This window comes from Solanum dulcamara, chromosome 9 (genome assembly GCF_947179165.1).
Source record: "Solanum dulcamara chromosome 9, daSolDulc1.2, whole genome shotgun sequence".
In the NCBI taxonomy this organism is placed as follows: Eukaryota; Viridiplantae; Streptophyta; class Magnoliopsida; order Solanales; family Solanaceae; genus Solanum; species Solanum dulcamara.
In genome coordinates, this window is record NC_077245.1 from 70,903,379 (window position 1) to 70,926,176 (window position 22,798).

At 34.6% G+C, this 22,798-nt stretch overlaps 1 protein-coding gene across 2 annotated transcripts; it reads left to right on the plus strand.

Annotated features, from left to right (window-relative positions):
- Positions 1–10,337: 10,337 nt before the first annotated feature.
- LOC129902118 (enoyl-[acyl-carrier-protein] reductase, mitochondrial-like) lies at positions 10,338–22,418 on the plus strand. Of its 2 annotated transcripts, none has more exons than XM_055977167.1 (10): positions 10,338–10,645; positions 10,925–11,022; positions 18,583–18,714; positions 18,851–18,994; positions 19,063–19,165; positions 20,104–20,203; positions 20,724–20,800; positions 20,877–20,955; positions 21,576–21,694; positions 21,849–22,418. In XM_055977167.1, the coding sequence occupies exons 1-10, from the start codon at positions 10,467–10,469 to the stop codon at positions 21,940–21,942; spliced, it is 1,125 nt and encodes a 374-aa protein (XP_055833142.1). In that variant the 5' UTR covers positions 10,338–10,466; the 3' UTR covers positions 21,943–22,418. The 2 variants fall into 2 exon arrangements, 1 of the variants encoding a protein (XP_055833142.1); XR_008770050.1 differs by lacking the exon at positions 21,849–22,418 and adding an exon at positions 21,044–21,146 and having other exon boundaries at positions 10,339–10,645.
- The last annotated feature ends 380 nt before the right edge of the window (positions 22,419–22,798 follow it).

The following is a 22,798-nucleotide window of genomic DNA, read 5'->3' on the forward strand; positions in this document are numbered from 1 at the left end:
CCTTTTATTATATTTTAGTCTTATTCTAAAGATAAAGATATTATGACTGTATTTTCATAAGACATTGTGAATGTATTTTCTTTCATACTTCGATAATGTATTAGTGGCTTGTACACGTGACAATCAATTTTGGGGGATTTTGAGTTTATTTTATGTATTTTTGATTAAGTTAAAGTTTGATTCATTTTATTTTCTTCCGCATTTAATTTTCGTTGGGTATAAGGCTAACTTATTTCAGTAGGTTGAGATGAGTGTCATTACACCTTAATTCAGATCGTGACAAAATAACACCTTCATTATGCATGACAGTCTACCTTCAACTAAATTGGTGAAGTACTCCCTTATTTCAATATTCAAATTAGTGGGGGAATATTGGAGCAAAATATATTTTAGTATTAAAATAATAATATTAATTTGTATGAGTTAGTGGTAGAATATGGAAATAAGTTCCTATGTAACTCCTATAACCTCTAACTCTTTATTTGCCCATTATTCTACCTCATTATGCCTTGTAACTCATGTAATCTCCAAGGCATGATTCCTCTATTCATTTACTTACATTATTATCCACTTTATTTCTATTCAAGACAAGGAAGGATTCCTAACCTATAAATAGTGGTGTTTCTTCCTTTGTAAAAAATATGTCTAATAAGATAAGATGAAATATGTTAAGTGTGGAAAAATATTGTAGTGTGCAGTAGTGAAAGAGAGAGTTGAGACAAGAAATCATTCTAAGTCTTCAACTATATTCACTATACAAAAGAGAGTAATTATATGTTAAAGAAAGTTGTTTTTTTGTGGAGCTTTGAACTCTTCAATTATCTGGAGTTGTTTGAGTTGTACAATTTTGTTGGGTTGTTGTATCCTGGAGGGGAAAAGTCAGGAGTATTACTGCTGAATCGGTGTAGATTATGCCGAAGTGAGCTTGAATCTCCTTAAAGAGAGCGAGATATCCGCGCCTCAACCTGAGTACTCTTTTATTCAATTTTTGTCATTTTATTTTTAACCGTAATTTATTATAATTGCGGTATATTGCACCAACATTCTTAAACTTCATAAGTTTTAAAAGTCATTCTTTTATTTTTAAACTTCAAACTCAATCAAACATCTTCACATAAATGGAAACAAAGATAATATTATTTACATTTTATCCCATTTATAACAATATTATTATTTACCCTTAAAATGTTAGAGTTAGAGTTATAGAAGTGGCTCAAGAACCTCCAATTTTACTTCCCCATAAAACCACAACAATTTGGTAAGACTAAATAAAAATAAAATAATCTTAATATGATATGAGACTAGAGTTGTCAAAATAGGATGACCCAACCCAATCCAACCCAACCCTAAAGATCTAGAGAGTTAAATGGATTAGGAAAGGCTAACCCCTTTAACTGAAAGGTCTATAAACTAGCAACTCAACTCAGCCCTAAAATGGACAATATTGGCCTCTTAGAAAGACTATCAAACATTGATCAACACAATACGAAAACGTCAAAAATTCGTATGTCCATGAGTTCCTCACACTTTATTGGAATACTTACAAAACAATAAAACATTCAAGATACAACAGTCAATAATCATAAGATTTATTATAACAACATACATCACGGTTATTTTTTCATAAACTAGACAGAAAGAAGAAATGAGAAATTAGGTATAAAGACAAAAGTGAAAGAGGTTTTAAAGATTCATAGTTATAATAACTTCAATTATCTATTTGCTAAAGATTTGGCAAAATAAAACACAAGTTAAAATATATATATAATAAATATTTTTAAAATTTAAGACCCACGGGCCGGCTGGCTAGCCAAATGAGGTTGGACTAAAAAGTCTCATTCTTAAATGAGCTGAAAAAAATTAGGCCAACCCCACTTAATTCAAGGGTAGGAATGGGCCGACCTTACGGTACAAACTCATTTTGACAATTCTATATGAGACTATTTACTTTAGGCCCATTTACTTAAATAAGCATTAATTACACTTTCTTTGATCAACATTTGCAATTTGCAATTGCAAATTGTTGAAAGATTGGCAGTCATTTTTTACTAAGAAGAAAATTGGCATCAACCTTTTATGACTTTGAAAAATAGGGACTGGACCCCACAAATCTCCCCCTCCAGTCCCATTCACTAGAATAAGGCATTTTATTTTCTTAGAGAGAGCTCATGACAACAAGTTCTTTGAATAATTCAAACTTTCCCTTGTTACCACTTTGGTTAGTATATCTACATGATTCTCATTTGTAGAGATCTTTTCAACCTATATAGATTCGTCTTCTATCTTTTCTCGAATCCAAATATATTTCACGTCTATGTGTTTCGTCCTTGCGTGGTACATAGAATTCTTGCTCAAGTCTATTGCACTTTGACTATCACAATAGACGACATACTTCTTCTGATGCAAGCCATACTCTTGAAGAAATTGCTTGAGCAATATCATCTCCTTACAGCTTTAGTAGTCGTAATATACGTAGCTTCAGTTATAGACATTGCAACACACTTTTGTAACTTTGACTACCATGATATAGTTTCCCCTGAAAAAGTAAACAAATATCTAGTAGTGAATTTTCTGTTATCAAGATCACCTGCCATATCAGCATCTGTATAGCCCTTCAAAATTGAATTTGATCCTCCAAAACATTAACATTTACCTGAGCTTTCTGTCAGATACTTGAGTATCCACTATATAGCTTTCCAATGTTGTTTTACTAGATTGTCGAGAAACCTGCTGACAACACCAACTGCGTGAGTAATATCAGGTCTAGTGCATATCATTGCATACATTAATCTTCCGACGATGGAGGAATATGGAACTTTGGTCATGCTTTCTTTTTCTTCCCTAGTTGTGTGACGCTTCTTCTTGCTCAACTTCATATAACCAACAAGAAGTGTTCTAACACGCTTAAGATTCTTCATGTTGAAGTGCTCTAATACACGTTCAATGTACTTCTTTTGTGACAGATAAATCTTTCTTTCATTCCTAAGACGCGTAATTCACATGCCCAAAATTTACTTGGCATGACCCAAGTCTTTCATAGAAAATAACTTACACAACTCTTTTTTCAACTCATCAATCTTGGAAGTTTTCTTGCCCACAATCAACATATCATCCACATGACCCAAGTCTTTTATAGAAAACGACTTACACAACTCTTTCTTCAACTCATCAATCTTGGAAGTATTCTTACCCACAATCAACATATCATCCACATATAGCAAAAGGATGATAAATTCATTGTCAGAAAATTTTTGTACAAATACATAATAATTTAAAGAAGTCTTCTTGTAGCCTTAGTCCCCCATAACAGATTCAAACTTCTTGTACCACTTTCTAGGAGTTTGCTTTAGCCCGTAGAGACTCTTTTTGAGATTGCACACAAAAATTTCTTTACCATTTACTTTAAAGCCCTCAGGTTGTTCTATATAAATATCCTCTTCTAGGTCACGATGAAGAAAATTCATCTTCACATCCATCTATTCAATCTCTAAATTAAGAGTAGTAGCCAAATTAAGAAATGTACGAATAGAGGACATTTTCACGACAGGAGAAAATATTTCGTCAAAGTCAATACCCTTCATTTGACCAAATTCTTTAACAACCAATCTAGCTTTGTATCTGAGCTTCGATCTATGTTCTTCAACTTTAACTTTGAACACCCACTTGTTCTTCAAAGCACCCATACCCTTAGGCAATTTCACCAGCTCATAAGTGTGGTTCTCATGCAAAGATTTCATCTCATCTTTCATGGCTTTAATTTATTTATCCTTATGCTCATTATCCATGGCCTCTTCATAACATCCAGGTTCACCCCCATCAATGAGTAGCACATACTCATTAGGTGAATAACGAGAGAAGGAAATACGTTGTCTTGTAGACCTCCTAAGAGGAATATTTGATTCGCCCACAACTTCATGAGCAGAAGCATCATCAATAACAACATCATTGTTGTTATCAATATCAAGATATTGATCTGGGACTTGATTCTGAGCATCACCATGATCATCAGGCCCATCAACATCATGCACATTTGTATGAGGAACTTGATCAAGATGGACTACGCCATCAGAACTTGAAGGTTATAGCTTTATCGCTTTGTTAATATCTTCAATGGTTTGATTCTCCATGAAAAAGATATTGCGGCTTCTTACAAGCTTCTTTTCGATTGGATCATATAGTCTGTAACCAAATTCATCAAGGCCATATCCAACAAAAATTTACTACTTTGTCTTGGCATCTAACTTTGACCTCTCATCTTTCGTCATATGTACAAAAGCTTTGCAATCAAATACTCTCAAATGGTCATAAGAAACATCTTTACCATACCAAACTCTATTTGGAACATCACTTTGCAAAGCAACAGCAAGAGATAAGTTAATACCATATGCAGCGGCCAATTAGGTCTCACCCCAAAGAGAGTTCGACAACTTTGCTTCAGAAAGCAAATATCTAACTCTTTCCATCAAGGTCCTATTCATCCTCTCAGCCAATCCATTAAGATGAAAAGTCTTAGAAGGAGTCTCCTGGTGTCTATTACCTTGATGCTTGCAGTATTCATCAAATGGTCCACAATATTCATTACCATTATCAGTATGAATACATCAGCTTCTCTTTCAATTGAAGCCTGAAACTGCTTAAAGACACCTAACACTTGGTCTTTAGTCTTCAAGATGTAGACACAAAGCTTTCTTGAGCAATCATCAATAAAAGTGACAAAGTAGAGTGCACTATCCAGAGCTTTGTCTTCATTGGACCACATAAATCAGAGTGAACCAACTTAAGCAACTCTGTCTTTCTTGAAGGAGGGTTAGACTTAAATGAAACTTTATTTTGTTTTCCAGCCAAGCAGTGCTCACACTTTTCTAATTTAGCACTTTGGAAATCTGACAATAATTTCTTCTTGGCCAAAACATTAAGTCCTTTCTCACTTATGTGGCTAAGCCTTTTGTGCCATAACGTTGAAGAGTTATCGCTCTCAACTGCATTCATCATATTAGCACAAGTAGAAGTTATAGTCTAATATAGACCACAATGTTTGTTACCACGAGCCACAACCAAGAAACCCTTAATGAATTTCTATTTTCCACCGCCATTGGTACTAATATATCCTTCATTATCTAGGAAACCAATAGAAATTAAATGCAGACGAACATCAAGTGCATGTTTTACATTATTCAAAACTAATTTAGTTCCAACACTAGTTTCCAAATAAACTGTACCAATACCAATCACTCTAGATACAGTCTCATTACCCATACTCAAGGTTCTATTGTCACCAGGAGTATAGAAAGAGAAAAAATTCTTCGTTGATGTCACATGAGATGCGGTACCAGTATCCACAATCCAGCTTGACTAATCACAAGAAATATTTATTATGTTTGTATCAAGAATGGTAACAAGATCTTCGGTGGTGATGGTGTTTAGGCAATTTTCATTGTCATCTTCTTTATTTTTCTCTCTGTCCTTGTTCTCTCTCTTCAATTTCCAGCAAAACTCCTTTATGTGCCCTTTCATTCCACAATGATAGCACTCAATATCTTTAAATCTGTCTCTAGATTTGCTCCTTTTATATTCTCTATTTTGAGAACCATGATATTTATTTCTCCTCCTGGAGCAAGTTCCAGGACATTCGACGAAGAAGAATCTTGAAATTTTCTTTTCATCTCTTCGTTCAAGATACTATTCTTGGCGGAATCCATAGAGATCACACCATCAGGAAAAGAATTTGACAATGAAGTTCTAAATGTTTCTCAAGAATCTGGTAGGAAACCAAGTAGAACCAAGCCTTGAATTTCTTCGTCAAATTTAATGCCCATAGCAGATAACTGACAGTCATTTTTGACTAAGAAGGAAATTGGCAGCAACCTTTTATGACTTTTGAAAAGTAGGAACTGGATCCCATAAATATTTTACTTTTATCAAAAATGATAGTACTTTCTTATCTGAAATAGTAAAAAAATAAAAATACCAAAAATGTTTTTTCTTTCTCTCTCTTCCATTTTTTTCCTTTGTTTTTTCTCTTTCTCTTTCTCTTTCTCTTTCTCTTTCTCTTTCTCTCTTTTCTCTCTCTACCATTTTTTTCTTTCTCTTTCCCTTCTCTCTCTCCTTCTTCTCTTTTTTTTTTGTATGTTTTTTCTCCTTATTTTTTCTATCCATTTTTTTTTCTCTCTTTTAAAAATAATAATTAATTCTTCTAATTTAAAACTTAATTTTGAATTAGATATCATAGAAATAATATTTTTACTACTGTTTAAATTAAATAATATTTTTATATAAATACATATATAATGCATTTCTAACACAATAAAAGAAATAAATATAAACGATAAGTGTAATACATTTTGAATTCAATATATTATACATATTATAGACATATTTCAATGCATATAGTGAATATATATAACTAAAATATTTTTAATACAAATGTATTATAAGTATTATGTGTGAATTTCAAACATTCTAGTACTATTCAAATTAATTTACGTTGTTAAAAATATATTATATTTGTTGAAATAACAATAATTGAATTCATAACAATGTATAATATTGAATTCTAATTGTAATACATTTTTAATTCAATATATTATACTTATTATAGAAACGGTTCAATGCATGTGGTGAATATATAACTAAAATACTTTTAATACAATAATATATTTTGTTAATAAGAGGAAAAAAATAATTATAAAAGATTTTGATTCAATATATTATATGCATGTTCCAATGCATTTGGTGAATATATAACTAAAATATTTTTAATACAATAATACATCATGTTAATAAGAGAAAAAAATAAAAACTAATTATAATAGATTTTGAATTCAATATATTATAGGCATGTTTCAATACACGTAGTGAATATATAACTAAAATATTTATAATACAATAATATATTTTGGCACTATTAATAAGATAAAAAAAAAATTATTATAATACATTTTGCAATCAATTTATGAAACATATTATAGGCATCTTTCAATAAATGTGGTGAATATATATATATATATATATATATATATATATATATATATATATATATATATATATATATATATATATATATATATATATAATTAAAATATTTTTAATACAAATATATTATAAGTATTATATGTGAATTTCAAATATTTTGCTATTTAAAGTAGTTTTAAATTAGGATACTTAATTATTATTTTTAAAAAAGGAAGAAAAAGAAAGAGAAAGAGAAAAAATAGATTAAAAAAAAAAGCACGCAGGAAGGGGGAAGAGAGAGAGAGAGAAGGGGGGGGGGGGGTTATGGTGCGATTTTAGTTATTAATTATGATAAATATGCTATAGATTGTAATTAAAAAATACCATAAAAAAGATAATTATTAACCTAAAAGAGTTTATTTATATAAAAATTTATTTATTTTAAGTAAATCCGTACAATCCCACCTGAAAAGTCACATACCATTTAGAGCAAAGAAAATTTTAGAATGATACAACAATAAAAAAAAAACAGTTACCATCTATAATACTAACAATCTTATTTAATAGTGGTTTCTTTTGAGTGAGTGTGGTTGTAATTCATTGAAATACATAGACAAAATTATCTACAAAAATTGATGAAGCTTGGGGATTATTTGGACTGGTTTGAAGTAAAAATTAAAATATGAAATTGATTTAAAAATATCAATGTGAAAACATATATCACGAGTGTATATCATCTAAATCATTGTATATCACACAAATATTTATGAATATCATAAACATACAGGAGAAACATATGAATACAAGGAAGATATTCGTAAATATACACGTGACAATGGCGTAATCATTATAAGGTTCAAAATATAAGAAAGTAAACATCCCAAAATGCAATGGGGATATTCAACATATTCCTATTATTAACACCTATTATGCAATTTGGGTCATGGAGTGTATATTGTAATTTCACAAAAATGAAATGATTCAATTGGCTAGTTAAAAAAGTTATTATATTTTTTGGGGGAATTTTCAGATATGACAAACCTTTTAAGCATAATTACTCCATATGAGTATAGTTTCCCTAATTACTTATAATAGCAAACATAAAATTTGTCATTATACAAATGCTATAGCGAATTATATAAATGTTATACCCACAAATTATTTGTATATCGAAATATATAAACACTGTGAGATTGAGATAGAAGAGGAGAGAGACGAACGAGATCAAGAAAGGGAGGAGAGAGGCAAGCGAGATGCGAATTGTATATGTATATCTATCGAATTGTATATGTATATTTTGTCAAAAAATTATATATATGTAACTAGTATATATATATATTTATATATCTGACAAGCAAGATTGAGAGAGAGAAGGAGAGAGACAAGCGAGATCAAGAGAGGGAGGAGAGAGGCAAGCGAGATCGAGAAAGGGAGGAGAGATGTGAATTATATATGTATATTTGTCGATTGTATATGTATATTTGTCAGAAAAAATTGTATAATGGTAACTGATATACATATATATTTGTATATCTGGCAAGCGATATTTGTCATACTTCGTAAATAGATAGCTATGTTTGCTGCGAGCCGTAATTATTTTTAAACTATACCCTAAATATGTAAAATAATAGTAAAATTTGTCATATCGCGTAATTTTCGTTTTTTTCCCTCTCACATTGCATATTAAAGAACTTAGCAAGAAAAGAGAATTGATTTTTTTTTTCTCATTCACAATACATATATTTGTACATGTACAATTTTGTATCCAAAAAATGTAATTTTGTCTAACTCCGATTGGTCTATCTATAACAATGTGTAAGAGCCCGTTTGGATTGGCTTTAAGTTGGAGCCCCTTTTCAGCTTTTGGACGTGTTTGTCTAATACTAACTTTAAGGCAGAAAGTTCTTAAAGTCAGTCAAAAATAAAAAGTTAGGATTCCTAACTTTTTTTTAAAGTGCTTAAAGTCATTTTTTTACCATGGAAATTATTTTTATATCCTTTATATTTTAACTAAATTCCCAAACTATCTTTTTTATTCTTTTAACCCTAAAATTCACATAATTTTCCTCATTTAAGCACTTTTATCCAAACACTCAACTGCTTATTTATAAAAATAACTTTCAGCACTTTAAAGTTCTAAAAGCACTTCATACATAAAAGTTGTTTTTTTTAAGCTCATCCAAACGGGCTCTAAGTATAGCTCATTTATTCTTAATATGGCTTATTATATAAATATCATTCATTTAATAAAATCATAATATAGGAACGGAAAATTATTTTCCCATAATTGAACTCATCAAGGTTTTTTAAGGTAAATTTCATATGACAGATGATTAATATTTTATGTACATTAAAAAAAAATGTGTCAAAGTTCCTTCTTTGTCATCAAGTCAAACAATAAAGGTGATGGGGTCAAAATCAGCAAGTGTAAAATGTTGGTGGTGACCGGGAAAAATCATAAAGTCTGTCTTAAATCTTAATTACTCTTCTTAACTTGGGTATTACTTCCTGTCTATTTGTACTTATTTAATATACTAAAAATAATTTTACAACCTTACTTATCTAGTTTAGAAAATCAAAAAATAATTTATTATTTTATATTTATTTTATCCAGACTATCAAATTAATTTCTTTTTCAAATCCTGCTACAACTGTACGAGCCCTCAAATATTATTTATTTTTTAATATTTAAATGACTTATAATTAATAAGAGTGCCAAGTTAAACATAGGGGAGGGAATATTTATTATCCTTTATCCATCGACCAATTTCACCTTAGGGAGGCAGAAAGGCATTTCGAAATTGGCCTATTTTTAACCTCAATATTTTGCTGGCTAAAAATACACAATTATAATAAATAGTTATTGACTTATTGCATCTAAAGAAGGAATTGAAAAAAATACACAACAGAAACTCAATTATTATGGATATACCATTTTTATTTGGCTGAAAATAATAAATTTGCATCTATTTTTTATTTTGCAAGAAAAATATATATTATATGATTAGGATAATAGCCATTAAATCTAATAAATAATAACAGTTGGAACCCCTTATTTCGGCTAATAGTTTTTATCGGTTTAGAATATGGAGTTCTAACCAAGTTTGTTCTTAAAAAATTTAGTCCAAAAAACAAACAATTAAAAGAAATAATCACAATAAAATTCAAACTTAGGATAAACTATGTCTATTGTATAGTATTATGAAGGGAAAAAAAAGTAAGAAAATATATATAAACAAATAATCTATCGTAATAATTAAATGTCGAAATATACCCGCTTGAAAATGAATGTTTGCAGTAGAAGACAATGCAAAATTAGGCATTCTGCCTTAAATAATTTGGTCGAAATCGCTTTTATTAAAGAGTTTTACCTTTAATACAAAAATTTTCCCGTGTGAATTCAAATTTTGTCTGAAAAATTTGGTCATAAAAAATTTTGGCAAATTCAGCAACAACACGTTGTTTAAGTTTCATCAGAAGTCAAAAAAACATAGCTCATTTTGGAAGGAACTGTAATGGCGATTGCGAGGATTGTATCTCTTAAAGCCCTTGTAAATGGAGTTTCACCATCGCGAGTCCTCCTCCTCCGTTGTCGTACTCTATCCTCCGCCGTGAGAGATTATTCCGCCTCCACTTCGCCGCCTTCTAAGGCCGTTGTCTACGATCAACACGGCTCTCCTGATGTTGTCACTAGGTTAAGTAACTCCACCGCTTCTCTTCCGTTTAATTTTCTTATTCTCTCTATCTCAATTTACGCTGTACAGTTAAAAGTTCAAGAGTCACCCAATTTTTCTTTGTATATTCCTTTTAAATATTTGATTTATACTAAATATATAAATTTTATTTCAAAAAACTTAAAAGCTTCTGTATCCGAATTCACAGTCAAAATTTAGAAGTTTGAATTTTGCAAAAATTAAGTGTCGTAATTTTCAAATTAATAGTACCGACTTCTAATTATGTTTATGTTTTGCAGAGTGACGGAGCTTCCGCCAGTGGAAATTAAAGATAATGATGTGTGCGTTAGAATGCTTGCGGCTCCGATCAATCCTTCTGATATCAATAGAATTGAAGGTTCTACTATTTTACTAAGATTTAGCTTCTTCTTTTTTTTTTTAATCCATAATGACACAATGTTGATTTCTTAATTGTAGTGAGTATATTTTTCTATGTAAAGGTGAAATGATACCTGGTAACACAAGGCTTTCTAGGGTAAAATTTTATAAATATTACACTGAAAAAATTAGGATACCAGTGGTTATATGTGCAGAGATTTATGTTGACAATTATTACTCCTTCCTTACCAATTTATTTGTCTAGTTTTGAAAGTAATTTTAGCCAAACAGGTAAATTAAACCAACCTAACTAACCATAATATACTTAATGGTAATATTAACAGAATCCTAACTAATTTTGTCACCCCCCCCCCCTCAAGTTGGAGGTGAGGTAAGCACATACAACTTGCCCAAAATTGTAGAGTGATTGACTCGTACCAAGGCCTTGGTGAATATATCTGCTAATTGTGAATCTACGGAGATGTGGTGAAGTGCAATTAGTCCTTGTTGAAGTTTGTCCCTAACAAAATGACAATCTTCTATATGCTTTGTTCTCTCATGGAAAACTGGATTCTTAGCAATGTGAATTGCTACTTGGCTGTCACAAAACACATGTATAGGCAAAGAAGTTTTCACCATTAATTCATCAAGCAATCTCTCAAACCACACTAATTCCCCAACTACTTGTCTCAACCCTATATTCTGCTTTTGCAGATGATAGTGACATAGTGGCTTGTTTCTTAGACTTCCAACTAATGGGACTGTCTCCTATAAGCACTAGATATCCACTAACTGGCCTCCTTGAATCTGAGCATGTTGCCCAATCTGAGTCACAATCTCACAGTAAGATCAGGTTTATTTGAAATAAAAATCCCTAAGGTAGGGTCTTGCTTCAGATATCTAAGGACATGGTAGGCAGCTTTTAGATGTGGTTCTCTAGGAGATTGCATGAACTAGCTAAGGTGTTGAACACTAAATGCAATGTCCATCCTTGTATTTGTGAGGAAATTAAGTTTGCCAACCAACTTCCTGTAATGAGTGGGATCTGACAACAACTTCCCATCTGTGGCATTGAGCTTTTCAGCAGAGTCAAGTGGAGATATAGTAGCCTTGTAGTTCATGACATCAAACTCTTTCAACAGATCAGTAGTGAACTTTCTCTGGGAAATAAGAACACCATCTTGCCTATACAATATCTCCAAACCTAAGAAGTAATGTAATTTGCCAAGGTCCTTTATCTTGAACTGATCATGTAGAAAAGCCTTCAAGGAGGTGATTTCTTCCAAGTCAGTACCTGTTAGGATTACATCATCCACATATATGGCAACAAAAACTAAAGAACTGCCCTATCTTTTGTAAAATAGTGAATAGTCACTGTTTGAGTGCGTATATCCCTTTGAACATAGGTTGTTGGTCAGCTTGTCATACCACTGCCTACTAAGGACTTCTTGAGTCTACAAACTAAGTTGTTGTTGTCAACCATAAGGCCCTCTGGCAATGTCATGCACACTTTCTCATGCAAGTCACCATGGAGAAAAGCATTATTCACATTCAGTTGATACAAACTCCACCCCCTTTTCACAGACAAACAGCTCAAGGTCCTCACAGTAGTCATTATAACTTCAGTTGAGAATGTCTCAGTACAGTCAATTCAAGCTTGTTGTGTGTATCCCGTTACTACCAACCTAGCCTTAAACCTCTCCACACTACCATCTACTTTATGCTTAATTTTGTACACCCATTTGCAACCAATGGCATTCTTGCCTGTTGGTAGAGGGACCAGTTCCCATGTATCATTTGCATACAATGCTTCAAACTCTTGTATCATTGCCATTTACCAGGCAGGATTCAAGATTGCTTCCTTATAACAAGAAGGTTCACATTCATGTGAGATGGCTTTTACCAACTGCTGACTATTTGAACATAAAGTGGTAAAACAAACATGTTCATGGTTTGGTGAGAATGAAGTAAGAGAATGGCGTGAATCAGGTGTTGAGGCAGAGGAATGCAGATTAGGTAATGTGTAGTTGTATTCTTTAAGATTGTTGGGGGTATGAAGTAGTCTAGTTGTTCTTCTGGGTGCTGGTGTTGCAGGAACAAATTGGAAATAATGGGGTTAGGAGTAGGTGATGATACTGCTGGAATGGTGGGTGGATTTGAACCTATGTCTAGTGTGGGTTCCAAATTGTTGTTGGTCACTTGGTTAGGAGTAACTTCATGGGATGTGTCTGTATCCAGCAAATCAGCATCAACTAAAGTTTTCATTTCATTACGTATTCAAGTCAATTTATTAGGATGATGAACAAGTAACTTTAAGACATAGTTAAAACTGGAACCATCAGGAGCAACGACAAAGGGAAAAACAGTTTCATGAAAGGAAACATCTCTGCATACATGAACTCTCTTTGTGGCTAAGTCCAAGACCTTGTAACCCTTTGTATTGAAAGGATATCCTATAAAAATGTGAGGTGTTGCCCTTGGTTCAAATTTGTTTTTGTGGTTTTTCAAAATGGTGGGGAAACATAGACATCCAAAACTTTTAAGGTGAGAATATGTGGGCTTTCTTTGGTATAATTGTTCATATGGTGATTTGTTTTGTAGTGTTTTGGTAGGTAATCTGTTAATGAGGTAAGTAGCAGTTAGGATACACTTTCCCCAATATCTCATAGGTAATTTTGATTGGTGAAGGAGGGCTCTTGTTGTTTCTAAGAGGTACTTATGCTTTCTTTCTACCACCCCATTCTGTTGGGGTGTGGACATGATTTTTGGTGTATAATTCCTTCTTCTTGGAAATATCTTGCTGCTTCACCACTTGTGAATTTTAGGCCATAATCAGACCTAATGGTTTTTAGTTTTGTTTGAAATTGGTTTTCTATGAGGCAAATGAAGGCTTTTACAGATTGCAAAGCATTGCTTTTGCATCTGAGTAACTGTGTCCAGATTGATCTACGATGATCATCCGCCATGGTTAAAAAATAATTATAACCATCATGTTTTGGAATATGGTATGGCCCCCATAGGTCAATATGTAGTAATTCAATAGCTTGACTAGTTATATTGGTACTTTTTGGGAAGGGCATCCTGGTTTATCTTGCCATAGGGCATTTGACACAGGTGAAGGGCTGTTTGGTGGAAAATGTCATAGGTATGGCTGAAATAGTCCTCATCTTTACAAAAGGCACATATCCTAATCTCGCATGCCATAAGAGTTTAGTATCATGAGTATGAGAGATAGAAGAAGAACCAGAAATAGAAGAATTTGCAGTAAAAGAAGTAGGATCAACAACAGAATGAGTTCCTTTATTTGCAAATGGAGAATTTCTTACAATAGAGGATGGTGAAGCTTTATATTCATTTTCAGCTAAAAAGGTTTCACAACTAAACAAAGAAGGAACAGACTGACATGTGAGAGATGAACTAGTACCATCAGACTGGACACAACAGTTGTGGCACTTGGTGCACAGAAAATACAAGCCATTTTTGGCTCTACCAAGTTCTAAAGGGCTCTTCAGAGAAGGGCCCTGCAAAAGACAAGAGAAGCTGTTAAAACTAACCATGCCTTTGAGTTGTAGGGCTAAACAATGAACAAATATTAAGTTGAACTTGAAGCTAGGTACGAACAACACTTTATATAGAGTCAAAGCTGGATTCAAATAAGCATCTCCTATTTCAGTTACTTTAACTTTGTATCCATTAGGTAGGCTGACTAGGAAAGGATATGGTAGTGTTCTAATGTTTTTGAGGATAGTTTTATTGTATGTCATGTGATGTGATGCTCCTGAGTCTATGATCCATGAGCCAGCAGTTGATTTAGCACATGTACATTATTGATCTCCTATCTCAGTCATTGAAAAATAACAAGCAAGTATACCTGCCAGGTTCACAGCTCCACTCAACATATTGCCTGAGTTGTCAGCTCCAGTGTTTCCAACCTGCAGGGTTTCTCAAAAGTTGAGCAGTTGCTCATATTGATCTTTAGACAAGTTCAATGGCACTTGTCTCCTTAGCTCAGGATTATCCTCACTTTGGCTGATCCCATCCTCTGATGTGTATGCATTTGCGGCAGATGCCAAACCTTTCCCTTTGGGGATTCTAGAATTTGTTGGGTAACCATGGAGTTTGTAACATTTCTCCTTGGTGTGGCCATGCCTTCTACTGTAGTCACAGAAAAAGTTGGGTTTACCTTGTGAATAGGAGTTACTGGTGCTAGGGCCAAGTCGATCGTTGTTGGGGCTCCCAGAGCTACTTGCACCTCCTCTATCGGAATTGTAATTGGTTTTGAAACCTCTCCCAGTTTGTGTTGAAGTAGAAGCATTTAGGGATGTGGAATCCAAAGCAGTGTGATTATGAGGCTTTACCTCCCTTTGTCTTTCTTCTTGGGACAGTATAGCAAAAGATTGTGCCATGCTAAGCAAAACAGTCATCATCAGTATACTTCCTCTTACAGCAGTGTACACCTCACTTAGGCCCATCAGAAAATGTATGAGCCTCCTGTCTTGTTCAGCCTTGTGCATCTTGGTCTTTCCACCACAAGTGCACTCACAATTGCATTGAGAAGTGATGTCAATAGTGTTCATCTTGGTGTAGTAACCAGTGACATGATGACATTCATGTTGCCTTGCACCAGATCTTAATCTCGGAGGTGGTACAATTTACATCCGTTTGTCTGATCATATCTATCCTCCATCTCCTCCCAAAGCTCTTTAGCATTGTTCACATATTGTAGACCATCTCTTAAATCTGGTGATAGGGAATTTAGGATCCACGAAGTCACCATATCATCACATCTTTCCCAATGTGGAAAACTTAGGTCCTCTGGGTTAGGCTACACAATTTTCCCATTGACGAAACCTGTTTTGCTCTTCACTGATAGAGCTCTTTGCACAGCTCGTCTCCAGGATCTATAACCAGTTCCATCGAAAACAACTGGTGACAGAGTAGATCCAGCATTCTCTGACGGATGCAGGTAAAATGGACTGACAGTGTCCATTCTCATAGTGGACGCGGTTGAATTGGTATTAGCTTGATCAGCTTGAGTGTCATCCATAGGTACACAAAAGTTTGGAAACAAAATTATCACAGATGTAATAATATGAGAGATAAAAGGCGATAAGGATTGATCGCGCAAATTGAGAGTTCAGCAAATCAGCAGTATTCTAATGGATCCAGAACACTTGAATCAATTGAAAGAGAATGAAAAACACAACTCCTCAATTACTCAACTATGAACCCTAAATTTTAAGGAGAGGAGAACTGAAGACAGTACTCACATATTAGAATTGAATGCGGAATGAAACGAGCCTACCTTTGGGCTCTGATATCATGTTGAAAGTGAGATTGAAAGAGATGAAATCCTTAAATTTCCTCCATTAATGGAGGCTGAGCTCGGTGAGGAGAGAAAGAAGGAAATATAAAGTAAAAGATCATTCTAGAAGAAAGAAATATGCAGAACATGTACATCACATTTCTCTTTTCAAGTACCTTGGGTCTATCATGCAAGGCAGCGGGGAGATTGACGGTGATGTCACACATCGTATTGGGGCAGGGTGGATGAAATGGAGGCTCGCTTTCGGTGTGCTATGTGACAAGAAGGTGCCACCACAACTTAAGGGCAAGTTCTATAAAGTGGTGGTTAGACCGGCCATGTTATATGGGGTGGAGTGTTGGTCAGTTAAGGTCTCTCGCGTTCAAAAGATGAAAGTTGCCGAGATGAGAATGTTGAGATGGATGTGTGGGCATACCAGGAGCGACAGGATTAGAAATGAGGCTATTCGGGACAAGGTAGGAGTGGCCTCGGTGGAAGACAAGATGCAAGAAATGCGACTAAGATGGTTTGGGCATGTGAAGAGGAGAGACACAGATGCCCCAGTGCGGAGGTGTGAGAGGTTGGCCATGGATGATTTCAGAAAAGGTAGGGGTAGGCCAAAGAAATATTGGAGAGAGGTGATTAGACAGGACATGGCGTAGTTACAGCTTACCGAGGACATGACCTTAGATAGGAGGGTGTTGAGGACCTATATTAGGGTAGAAGGCTAGTACATAGTCTTGTTACGAGGGTGATTTTTAGCCCACTTTTTTCCGCCTCAAAACACCCATGCACGGCAGTCAGCGTCGCACACCGACTTCAGCCTACCAACACGTTTGACACTTAGACGTATAAATATCAAACACACAAACAATATAATTCAAAGACACGTAGCAATACGGACAACTTGCCCAACCTTTATTAAATCTCTCGCTCAGATTTACAAAAGGACTCTCGTATATGGAAAGGCTCACAAGACTTGCTTCCACTTCCTCGGAAACAAGGGCTCACAATTGTTCTTCTCGCCCAAGAACAATTCTGCTCACACGTGAATTCTTCCGTATTAGTAGGCGCATTAGCGCACTATAATTTCTTGTGCTCTGACTTCTGTTATTATCTATTACTTTCTGTACTTTGATTACTCTATTTTATCTGTGTCGCTTTCGTTATTTACTTCCCATATCGCTTTGAACTTCTTAACCTTATCTGACCTCTTTTTATGCCTCTATTGAGCCGAGGGTCTCTCGGACACAGCCGTCCTACCTTGGTAGGAGTAAGGTCTGCGTACACTTTACCCTCCTCAGACCCACATTGTGGGATTTCACTGGGTTGTTGTATGTACATCACATTTCTTACTCAATGAATGAATAAGCATTACATTTGATGTGTGTATATATACAAGGATTAAACAGGTAAATGAAAGCAACCTAACTAACCATAACTAACTACCTAATAGACTTAACAGACTTTGACAGACTTAACAGTAATATTAACCGAATCCTAACTAATTCTGTCAGGGGGGATAAAGTTGGAAGCATGTCCTTTTCTTCTTCAAAACTATGTTCATAAAAAAGGTCTTACCACTTGTCCGGTAAATGGTAATGTTCAATTTGTGTTTGTTTAGTCTGACTCTGAATACGGAATTGTATTGGTGTTTGTGTTTGGTGAGATACAATATGGAAAAGTATTATATTAGAGAGGAATCTGATTATTCTTGTTACTTTTAATGCTATATATATCACCTAATATATTGGATATTACCAATTTTCCAGTATGAACATCTGATAAGAGTGTGCCTTATAAAACTACATCTAATAAGAGTGTTGGGCTGTATTCCATATGCACTTTGGTGTGTCGTGTAGAAGAGAAAAGTAGATATTTCTATGACCTCAACTTGCTCTCAATGTCTACGTTTGGACAGAAGTATATCTCATTAGTTGTATATTTTTTAAAAGTTAATAAACTTGACTTCGGTGGACTAGGGGTGTGGTGGCAGAAGCAATATTTAGTTTTTCTTTGAGCAACTTGGTTTTCGTCAAATTATGGCTTCTTGAACTAAAGGTATTTGTTTCTTTTCCTTCATTTAATCAATCACTCAACCAACTATGCCTTAGTCCCAAATAAGGACTAAATACATCACTTAAAGTTTTGATCACACGACCTCATTGATGGAAAATCCTGCTGCATCCAATTCTTTTCTTTCATTATTAAGGCTAAGTTTCTCACAAACGAAACATATTTCACTGTAATTTCCCTAAATCTATCGTACTGCAGGAGTTTATCCTGTCCGACCACCGATGCCTGCAGTTGGGGGATATGAAGGGGTTGGAGAAGTACATGCCATTGGCTCTGCAGTTAAGGGTCTTTCCCCTGGAGATTGGGTTATCCCTTCCCCACCTTCTTCAGGTAGAAATCTGTTACTCATTAAACATCAAGTTGTGCACCCGAAATATACCTTACTAGCCTTAGTAGACTTAATACCCACTGAAGGCACTTAATTTGGTATTCTGATAGGCGTCAACACACCAATGTTTTCTTGCAGGGACATGGCAGACCTATGTAGTAAAAGAGCAAACTGTGTGGCAGAAAATTGATAAAAGCACCCCGATGGAGTATGCTGCAACTGTTACTGTCAATCCTTTGACTGCCTTGAGAATGCTTGAGGACTTTGTTGCATTAAAATCAGGTTGTCCAATTTTGAGTCTAATGGTCACTTCTTGCTTCCATCTCCTTGCTAATGCTTTTCATAAGCAGGAGACACTATCGTGCAAAATGGTGCTACCAGCATAGTGGGGCAATGTGTTGTTCAACTAGCTCGACTTCGTGGGATTCATAGCATCAATATCATTAGAGACAGGTGGAGTTTAACTCTGCTGCAAATATGTTGTAGTCTTGGTGTATTTTGAGTTATCTTATTTCTCAAAATAGTTTTTCAGAGAACAGTCTAATTCTCTGGTTTGAAAACTTGCTTTATTCTCTGGTGTGAATCTTGCTTCCCTTAGCAACATGCTACTTTTGGTTGATGTTTAAGATTGCATAGATAGATGCCTTTCCATTTGCATATGTAATTCCTCACTATAGTAAAAATGTCCTTATAATTACCATTATGATATCATTTCTTGATATCCTATATTTCCCCTTTTATTGCTGTCACAGAGTCCTTGCGTTTGAAATTAAACTTGGATAGCCTGAGAACTGCCTCGTTTATACCAGAGCATTCAGCAATATAATGGTACTAATAAGTAATATCTGCAAGTTTGTAAGAGGCTGATAATCTCTACGAATTAGAGGGATTTCCATTTGATTGGTTATCTAAATGTTTAGATATGGTTCTCTGGTATCCTGCATTTAAAACCCTGTAGCTAAATTTTCTCAAGAGTCGTCTTAGTGGTACTATTCCAGGAAAGCTTGAGTCATCGCCGAGTAGTGCTGCTAACTTCTGTAATCGTTTGATAACTTGCAGCCTATAGAGAACATCTTTCTTTCTATGTAGCTACCAATCTCTCCTAGAATTTTCAAGGCTGTCTCACGTAATTGCAAATTTCACTTAAGGACGATGAGTTTGATATATGAGGAGCTTCCTAACATCGTTCTCCATTTCCAAACAAATTGTCTCTGTATAAATTGTATTTCTTTCCTTTTGAATGATTTTCAAATGAAAGTAAAGTAATGAATTTACACACAAATAAGGTCTCAGTTTTTTTAGTCATTAATGTGTATGATGTTAGGTCCTATTAATTTAATATAAATTGCTACGCATGAGGTATCACAGGATCATAAACTCAATTCTCTCAGGGCAGGATCAGATGAAGCAAAAGCAAATCTCAAGCAACTAGGTGCTGATGAAGTGTATACTGAAAGCCAACTGGAAGTGAAGAATGTCAGAGGTCTCCTGGTATCAATCAACAACCATCTTAAGTTGATAATGACTTGTGTACTGAGTTGCTTCTGTAGTGCCATTACTACAGGGCATTTTCCTTCATTTCAGTTTACTCTCTGCCTCTCTCCCTTTTCAACCCTACACATCTTCAATGTGTTGGTACAATGTTCTAAAGTAGTTTTCTCTCCATTCCCTTTCAAGTGTTTTTTAGCTTTTTTAATTTGGTCCAAAGTAAGTGATTTTTAAAGAAACCAAGAAGGTATTAATTATTTTTCCCTCAAAATTACCCTTGTCTAATAAATGATTGAACAAACTTCTAAGAAGTCTTTGTAATTTCCCATGAGGAAATTTGAGAAGAACTAAAGGTTAATAGAGTCAATAGCATCCTTAATTAAAGTTCCAAAGTAGCTTTCTTAATAGGTGTGCACAAGGCTAAAAAATCAATGGAGGGAGTAGTTAACTTCTCTTATACCTTTTTTTTAATCGGTATTTTCCATTTGTAAACATGTTTTTATTATTTCCTTTGATGTTGTAGGGCAATATACCTGAACCTGTTTTGGGCTTTAATTGTGTTGGTGGCAATGCTGCTTCATTGATCCTAAAATTCCTGAAGTAAGATGGTATTCTTAATTTTATTTTCTAGTCAATTCAACTTTCCAGATATAAAGACATAGCATGTTTCTTGCAGGCAGGGTGGCACTATGGTGACATATGGGGGGATGTCAAAGAAACCGATAACTGTATCTACTTCGTCTTTTATATTCAAGGCAAGTCTCAAGCATTACAGTTTCATGTTCTTCCTGTGAAGAAGTAGCTCTATGGTAGAACTATTTTCAATTATTCCTGAATGAGCAGTAGCACGGTTGAGGAAAGCAATGTGGAATAAAGTTGTGAGACCTTGGATGGTAAAATAGGATCTTGAGATACATCCACAGTGTTGCAATCTTTGAGTTATCAGGTAGAATCTATTAAATTCTCGTAACCTGCAAGTCATACATAAGTACCTTTCTTTTGAGAATTTTTCATCTTCTCCAATGTTAACTGTTCTAAACAAAGTATTAAAACCTCAATGAGGCCAACGAGCTGTATGGGGAGTCTTGCCTGACCAGATGTGTGGGCTCAGCTCAACATTGGCCACCGTCTTGCCTCTCCACCCCAATTTCCTGCAAAAGGAAAACAAGAAAACAAACCTCAATAAGTAGTCTACTTAATGCATGATTGTAAACAAAGAATATTTAACGTGGTTGGGGAGTGGATCAAATAAGAGCCTCAAGTATATGCATTTAATACCTGTAAAAATTTAATATTGGAACCTAGTGAGTGATGTGATAGTGTATGCCATTAGGAAAAAAAAAATATTGAACTGTTTTTGAAACTATATTTTCAGGAGCTTACCTTGACAGGATTCTGGCTACAGAGGTGGATGAGTACAGACAAAGCTGAAGAACGCCAATCCATGATAGACTATCTTTTGGGCCTATGTAGAGATGGGAAACTGAATTACGAGTATGAACCCCCCTCTCTCACTTGATGTCAGGATGTCCTTGTGATAACTAGAATTTTAATGAAATTGAAAAACTAAATATCCAATGATTCTTCTAAACAGTTGAAATTTGAAAATGTTTTTGCGGCTTGCTGACAGTCCTTCATTTTCATACAGGTTGGAAGTAGCACCTTTTGATGATTTTCATACATCTCTGGAAAAGGCTATGGGAAAGCGAGGAAGGCAACCCAAACAAGTTCTTAAATTCTAAGTCATGGGCACTTGGCTTTGATCTAAAACTAGTGCAAATATGAACATTACTCTGAATTTGAGTGCTGCAGTCATAATCTGTGTACCTGTAGTAGCCTACATAGTTATTGTTGAGGTCCTCCAGTCTAGATCCAAAAAAAAAATGTTTCAAGGCGTGGAAATTCATCCCATCGCTGATAGTCGTATAGGCAGAGAGTTTGAGCTTTGTTACTGCAGACCTTTTTTGTAAGATCGAGCCAGTTAAGGTCTGTTGACATGGGGGAATATACTGAACATCGAATGTATCCTGAAGATGCAACGAAAAATAACAAGACAATCGGCAGTGCCACCCGATGTGGCATCTTTTCTCCTTTCTCTTAAAGAGGTTCAATTCAGTATGCCTGTGTCTTTAAACCTGTTGGCCAACCTCCTTCAACCTGTTGTCTTTAAACCATGACTGACCAACTTCTCGATGTGAATTTTGAGGATTCACTGTCACTGTAAGGTTTTATATTTAACATTCATGTTTAGTACAAAACGAGACTGAGATGGTTCGGACGTGTAAGGAGGATAGGAGGGGATGTCCCAAAAAGTCGTTTCTTGTACAATTATGTAGTATTTTGTTATAGTTACTGCTCTTTTTTGTCAAACTGTTTTATCATGTTTTCTGATAGTATTTTGTCATGGATTCTACACTCCCGTTGTTTCTGTTTTGAATTGCTGGAAACAGACAACAACCTCTCTGGGTAAGGTATGCATATGTATACCTTATCCTTTCTAGACCTCACTTTTGAAATTACACTGAATAAATTGTTATTTGTTAGGAACACTTCAGATGCATTGGGAGTGTGAGAATAATGATTGTGTTACACCCTAGT